At 49.8% G+C, this 7448-nt stretch overlaps 1 protein-coding gene across 1 annotated transcript in view; it reads left to right on the top strand.

Annotated features, from left to right (window-relative positions):
* The first annotated feature begins 1791 nt into the window (after positions 1 to 1791).
* Positions 1792 to 7448, top strand: part of pcdh17 (protocadherin 17) — a 36005-nt gene continuing 30348 nt past the window's right edge. The window contains exons 1-2 of the mRNA XM_077024134.1: positions 1792 to 2458; positions 3223 to 5980. Coding sequence (XP_076880249.1) covers positions 3500 to 5980 — 2481 coding nt within the window. The 5' untranslated portion in view covers positions 1792 to 2458; positions 3223 to 3499. The remainder of the gene's footprint in view (positions 2459 to 3222; positions 5981 to 7448) is intronic.

Genomic DNA, 7448 nt, shown 5'->3' with positions numbered 1-7448 from the left:
TGAGTGAAAGACAGAGGCCACGCCCCCAGGTTGAAGGACACAGCCTGCAGGAGCTGAAGAAGCCCTATCAAATGTGCCCATCTCTGCATAATCAAAATACATTAGTGGCTGGCAAGGAGCTTCAAAGGACCATGCAGTAAGGAGGCTGCCTCGTAATGGTTTGACCAAAGCAAAGTGGCTCGCATATGTTAAAGAGCAAGAACACAGGAATGCACAATGAGCTAAGGCACGCCATCCTGTCCTGCTCAGGACACGCCCCTCCCCACCTCCAACGGGATCTGAGCTACACTGCCAAAGGCAGAACATCACCTGACAGCACAGCCGTGGGGGACGTGTGGAGATGTTACTAGATTTCTTTGGAGTTTGGACTTTTCTCATAGTACCAGCTGGAGTCTATGGGGTTCTTCAGAGTCCTTACTCAGCAGAGTTTGTGATTAAAAAAGAACCGGATTTAAACTCTGTATGTCATTTTCAGCCCGTATTTTGTTTAACTGTGGATTAAATATTTTAATGATATAATCAATGGGTGTTATGCTTTATACTCTTTTATACGTTTCCCGTGCAGACTGAACAAGACACAAGCAGCTCCTCTGTTTGGCCAACGCACAGCTCCAAAACAGCAGTGACGAATACTGTGGACTACCAATGAGTGAGAGGTGTCCACTAGAGGGCAGCGATGAGCTGAATGAATTATGATCCTCTTTGCCACCGGTCCACCCAGCTCATGGGCAGGATCGAAGCCCAGAGCTCTTTTCGAGTTTGATGACCTTTCGCTGCTGTCTGACACTACGCTTGAGAAGAGTGAACATTACACTGAACACTCTCATTTAAAGATGACAACACTACGATGATCACCACAATTTAGGAAGGGCCACTTCTGTGAGACCCACTGATTTTACTGTTTTACGTTTATAAAGCCTGGTCCAATATGTTTTAAAGACATATCCTATGTGTTTATTTATTCCTAAAGACATATTCTGTGTGTTTATTCCTAAAGACGTATCCTATATATGTTTATTCCTAAAGCATAATCGCATATATGTGTTCGATTGCGTTGGTTAAATTAACATTTAATTTCTAAATACATACTATTCCATATAATTGCCAAAACACCAAAAAAGCGCACAAATATGTTGCTTGTATGTTTTCATTTTTCATGTATTTATTCATACATTTTTTTTGTTTCTTCGATATTTTCAAGAAAATCGGTATAAATAGATGGAAAAGCGCAGCTTGAAAACTAAAACCCCCAAACCGATGAGGGATCATCTGCGGTAATGATGGATCCCTCTAGATCACACGCCCACGGTGTTGTTTGCTATAAACAACCCAGCAACGCCGTTTCAACTTAGTTGGTCTATACACAATAATGCCCAACAGACACAAAACAAACGCTACTGTGGAGTATTGACACAAGTAAAGAGTTTGTATCAAGTTTTGTTTCAGCATCCTTCGTGGAAAATCAGTGTTTTCCTGTGGCGCCGCTGTAACAGCTTGTATCACGTCTCCAGCATCACTGGGGACTTCAGCGCCCGCTGAGCGCCTCGGTCAAGCGGTACAGTCCAGTAGCTACAGTCTTTAACTCCAGTCTTTATCTTCAGCTCCGAGACCTCCATGCTGTCCTAGACTGCCTGTTTCACGTCCTCACTGTCATAAAAGCGGAAGAAAACCGTCACGCCAACGGAAAATGGCGTTAGGATTTCAAATCACGCCAAGACTATTTGAAAACTCCTGCCTACACCGGGAGGACTGTCCTACTTTCTGGGCGGCTTGGCTGACTCCGCCTCCAAACCGTGAGCGGAGGATCCTATTGGTCAAATGTTGGAAGGCAGAGCCGCCTCCGGTTTTCATTGGTTGGCAGCGGATCAGTACCAATGTTTAATGCACTATGAGAAAGAGTGAGTTAGTCAGAGAGAGACGTGGAGGGGATGTAGTAGGCAAACCTGCTGTCAAACTGTAACACTGGTGTCAACAAATACCGTTACGAGCAAGAACCGGAACCCGTCCGGTTACACTTTGTATTGGTGTCCACAACTGTCGGCTTTCACCTGCGTGTCTTTTTTTATCTTTGGTTCCGCAGCAAGTGGACGTGATTTCCTGAAAGAGGCAAGGACACGGAGATGACGGGGACGTCTCTGCAGCACGCGAGAGGGCTGCTCACACTCCTCGTGTCCTATGTGGATCTATATGTTGTGTTTGGGTCTTCACGTCCCTCGTAAAAGGTTCTTCGGAGGAGCGCGGTGACTCACTGCATCCTGCACGGAGGCGCGTGGCCGCGTGGTGATCGGCGCGGCGCGGGGACGCGCTCAGGCGCATCTCAGGCGCACTTTCCTGGACCACTTTACTTTCACCCACTAGTGCGTACCGGAGCCTGTGGCTTCCCCTCGGAAGAATCGCGTGGCGCACAGAGGATGTAAGCAGTTGTGTTTTTTGTGTGTGTTGTTTTAGCTGGGCGTCGGTAAGTCTTTCTAATCAGTCTGTTCATTCGGTGAAATCTGAGAGATGAAAATGTCATTGGCGCGTCAATCCGGAGCGGGTCCTGCTGTAGGATCTAGACCGGGTCAGGATGCAACAGCTTCGGTCTGTTAGGGAAGACGGAGACGTACCGTAGGAATGTCACTCACGTGGTTTTATTCTTTTATTTGTCTTGGACACCGTGCGTGGATTCGGTTTAATTGTCGGATTAAGTGATTTATTTGTTAGCGCGTTTGAGGGTCCTGTTTTTAACCCATTTGTATTCCTAGTGTTGCCTCAACACGACTGATTATGGATGTGGCCCCTGTCTGTCCGCTGTTTGCGTTGGGGAAAAAATATTTATTCATCGTCGCTAGTTCCCAATTTATTTTGAATGGTGTGATTATTATGGTCATAGTGTAGTTAACTCATGCCACATGACTTAGTCCTGCCGCGTTTGCGCTCCCTGCATGTTAAAAGCTGAAAAATAACCACATCAATCTGTGTGTAGTGGTAAAGCGTCCGACGCCTTTCAAGGTTACATTATTGACATGCTCTCCACGTCGTTCAAGGAATGAGGAATTACGCATTAGATGTGCATTTCATTAGGTCGCACCAGCCAGGCGAAAACCCGCATATACAAAGAGTGCCTTTGAACCATTTCGCTTCTGGAATGTCAAATTATTAACTTCACGTTATACACATGCAACTGTCGTGTTTTACAGCAAGAAAGACATTTTCTGTGTCTCTTTTGTGTGTGTGTTTCAGACGAGGGGACACTGAGGCTTTTCCGTCGTGCTCAATGTCTCCAATGCGCCTGGGCATTCAGCAGAATTTCAATTAGATGTTGAGCCGCAACGTTTGTTGTAAAAACTCAGGATAAAAGGACGCGGTGGAGAGAAGACACATTTCGGATGAAGACACCGCACGATGTCTTTGGACATTTTGAACCATGACCAGACTAGTAATTGAAGGTACACGTCGTAAGATTGCCGGTCGGATCAACAGGTCGGAAGCGTAAACCGAGGTGCTCCTATTCAAAGGGATGTATCTCTCTGTTTTATTTTTCCTCCTCTTATGGGCGCAAGCCCTGACACTGAAAAACCTGAACTATTCGATACCTGAGGAGAAAATCCAGGGCGTGATCGGAAACATCGCCAAAGACGCGGGTCTTGAGCTGGGGGAACAGGGCAAAAAATCCAACTTCAGGGTGTTGGAGAATTCCGCGCCGCACCTGATAGACGTGGATCCCGAAAGCGGGCTACTTTATACCAAGCAGAGGATCGACAGGGAAACACTGTGTAAACGAAACCCGAAGTGCCAGCTATCACTGGAAGTGTTCGCCAACGACAAAGAGATATGTATGATTAAGATAGAAGTGCAGGACATAAACGATAACGCGCCCAGTTTCCCTTCTGAACAAATCGATATAGACATATCTGAGAACGCGGCGCCAGGGACACGCTTCCCTCTGGCTGCCGCATACGACCCCGACACTCGGGAAAACGGCCTCAAAACCTATCAAATCACGCGAGATGACTACAGCATATTTTCCTTGGATGTAAAATCCAGAGGGGACGGAACAAAATTTCCTGAGTTGGTCGTACAGAGGTCGTTAGACAGAGAGGAACGCAGCCATCATACTCTTATAATAACCGCCACAGACGGGGGAGAGTATCCGAGATCAGGCACAGTGCAAATAAATGTAAAAGTAACTGATTCTAATGATAACAGTCCTGTGTTCGATGAGCCCTCTTATGTTATAGAGATCCCAGAGAACTCCCCTCCAGGAACAGTGCTGATAGATTTAAATGCCACTGACCCTGATGAGGGGAGTAATGGACAAGTTACCTATGCTTTCAGCTGCTATGTCCCGGACAGAATCAAAGAGTTGTTCTCAATAGACCCCAGAACAGGGGTCATAAAGATTCAGGGGAAAATTGACTACGAGGAAAACTCAATTATTGAGATTGACGTGCAAGCAAAGGATCAAGGTCCGAACCCAATTCCCGGTCATTGTAAAGTCACTGTTAAAGTGCAGGACAGGAACGACAACTGGCCGTCAATAGGTTTTGTGGCGGTGAGGCAGGGGGCGATTAGCGAGGCAGCCACCCCCGGGACCGTCATCGCTCTGGTCAGAGTCACCGACAAGGACTCTGGTCGAAATGGGCAGCTCCAGTGCCGGATATCAGGGAATGTGCCGTTCAGGCTGGAGGAGAACTCTGACAACTTCTACACGGTGGTGACAGACAGACCGCTGGACCGCGAGATGAAAGATGAGTACAACGTCACCATTGTGGCCAAAGACAACGGGAACCCTCCCCTGAACTCCACCAAGTCCTTCTCCGTCAAGATCTTGGACGAGAACGACAACGCGCCTCGTTTTACCAAAGTGGTGTACCTCCTTCAGGTGCCCGAAAATAACATCCCAGGGGAGTATCTCGGCTCGGTTCTGGCCCATGACCCGGATCTGGGCCAGAACGGCACCGTGTCCTACTCCCTCCTTCCATCCAACGTCAGCGAGGAGTCCATCACAACATACGTAAACATCAAACCCACTGACGGAGCCATATACGCCCTGCGGAGCTTCAACTACGAGCAAACAAAGTACTTTGACTTCAAGGTCCAGGCGAAGGACTCGGGTAACCCGCACCTGGAGAGCAACACCACGGTGAGAGTGAGCGTGCTGGACGTGAACGACAATATTCCCGTCATCGTCCTGCCTCTGCTGCAGAACGACACGGCCGAGATCCACGTCCCGAGAAACGTCGGCGTGGGCCACGTCGTCACCACGGTGCACGCTACGGACAACGACTTCGGGGAGAGCGGCCGCCTCACCTACGAGATCTCAGACGGTAACGAGGAACGCCTGTTCGAGATCGACTCGGTAACGGGCGAGGTGCGCACGTCCCAACCCCTTTGGGAAGAGGTGTCGCCCGTGGTCGAGCTCATCGTCAAGGTGACGGACCACGGCAAGCCCACGCTGTCGGCCATGGCGCGACTGGTGGTGAAAGCGTACTCGGGGGCACCAGCGGAGGGCGAGCCGCGGGTCAACGGCGAACGCCGCTCCTGGGACGCCTCGCTGCCCCTCATCGCCACACTCAGCGTCGTCTCCGCCCTCCTGCTCGTCGCCATGGTGGCGGTCGCCGTCAAGTGTCGGCGCGAGAACAAGGAGGTGCGTACGTACAACTGTCGCATCGCCGAGTACTCGCACCCGCCGCTGGGGAAGGGCAAGAAGAAGAAGATCAGCAAGAACGACATCATGCTGGTGCAGAGCGAGGGGGAGGAGCGCGACGCCGTCAACGTCATGAACGTGGTGAGCAGCCCGTCCCTCGCCACCTCGCCCGTCTACTTCGACTACCAGACCCGCCTGCCGCTCAGCTCCCCGCGCTCGGAGGTCATGTACCTCAAACCCACCGCCAACAACCTCAGCGTGCCCCAGGGCCACGGCGGCTGCCACAGCAGCTTCACGGGGCCCGTGAGCGGCACGCCGGACGCACCCGGCAACAGGATGTCCATCATCCAGGTAGGAGCCACTGCCCTCTCCCTCTGTCTTCCTCCGCGCTGGTCTCCCTCTCTCCAGGTGAATGTGAGTAGGTATAGCATTTGCTCGGGGGGGGGGGGGGGGGGGGGGGGGGGGGGTCATAGCAGTGGGGGTATTTGAAACAAAATAGTCTCTCCTGATGTTCATGCCATGGAGAACATCCTTCTTTATCCTTCCTTCACATCAGAGCCGTATTGTTTTGGTCACAGCACATAAATCTGCTACAGAAGTGTTTGAATGGAGGTGAAATATTAGACAGACTTTATAAGTTATTGTTGTTTTGTCTTTTTTTTCTTTTTCAATAATGCCGCCCTGCTTTGGTTTCTGAAGTCTGCTCCATCAGTCAAGCAGACACACATGCCGGATTAGTGTCTGGCTTCTTGTGTGTGCTTCCTGACCCGCGGGTCTAATTTTACTGTTTCCAATACGCGAGGAATGTGTGTGGGGCTTTTTTTTTTTCTAGCAAGTAATATTCAGAGATGTTGACATTTCATTGTCCACTTGAAGGCTTTTTTTACTCCAGCACGAGCCGACCTTCAGCGATCTCACAGCCTGGAGGCCCGGGCCGGCCCTCACGTGCTCAGCCGTGGAGCTGACAGCAGTCTCCCACGTTTGTTCCCGTTCCGCAAGCTTTACGGCTTCTGTTCTCCGTGCTAATGCGCCTGTGTGTGCACTGATTTGGTTAAGCCACTGACAACTCCTGCGTGTCAGCTCGGAGACACTTTGAACGCATTCGAGCTGTCGTGTCAGACAAGGCTAAAGTTCCCATTTTAAACAGGGCTACAGCAGGTGTGTGTACGCAGCCGTGTGAGATTATAGCAAGCTTAAAGTCATTCCGCTGTCCTTCTCTCTCCTCATTATTAATGCGCACTTGTCTATAGTGTTTGTGAGAGTCTGGTCCCTAGTGTCTTTTGCGGGACACGGGGTTTGGGTTAGCCTACTGTTGATGGATGGTACAAGATATTTGTTTGTAGATGGTGGAAATATTTAGGTCTCGTCACCACAAGCGTGCGGTGTGTGGTAAGGGAAATCCTGGGCCAGATTAGTTCTCTCAGGGTTAGTACCCCCTCTTCACTCCGCGAATAAACAAACAAGCTTCAAGCAACACACATGCCTACTCGTGTGTTTGTGTGTGTGTGTGTGTGTGTGTGTGTGTGTGTTTGTGCTGTAGCATGCTGGAGTTTCCTTCATACATCACATTAGCTGCTTTCCATTATTTATACCAAAATGGTGGCAGGAAGCAGAGTAGAGATCCAGTTCCTGGAGCTGTAAACCAATCAGACGCTGGCAGGGGCCGACAGGAAACCTCACGTATCTCATCAGCGTAGCTTTGGGTTAATGTCAAGTACAACCCCCCCCAAAAAACCCTGGACGATCGCTGACTGATGATTGGGGCCCACTTCACACTTGAGGAAACAACCGAAGATAAACAAATGAATGCATAAATAAA

The sequence above is a fragment of the Brachyhypopomus gauderio genome, chromosome 12, assembly GCF_052324685.1.
Source record: "Brachyhypopomus gauderio isolate BG-103 chromosome 12, BGAUD_0.2, whole genome shotgun sequence".
NCBI lineage: Eukaryota > Metazoa > Chordata > Actinopteri > Gymnotiformes > Hypopomidae > Brachyhypopomus > Brachyhypopomus gauderio.
The sequence above is the reverse complement of the archived record's forward strand: the minus strand, read 5'-3'. Positions and strand labels throughout refer to the sequence as shown.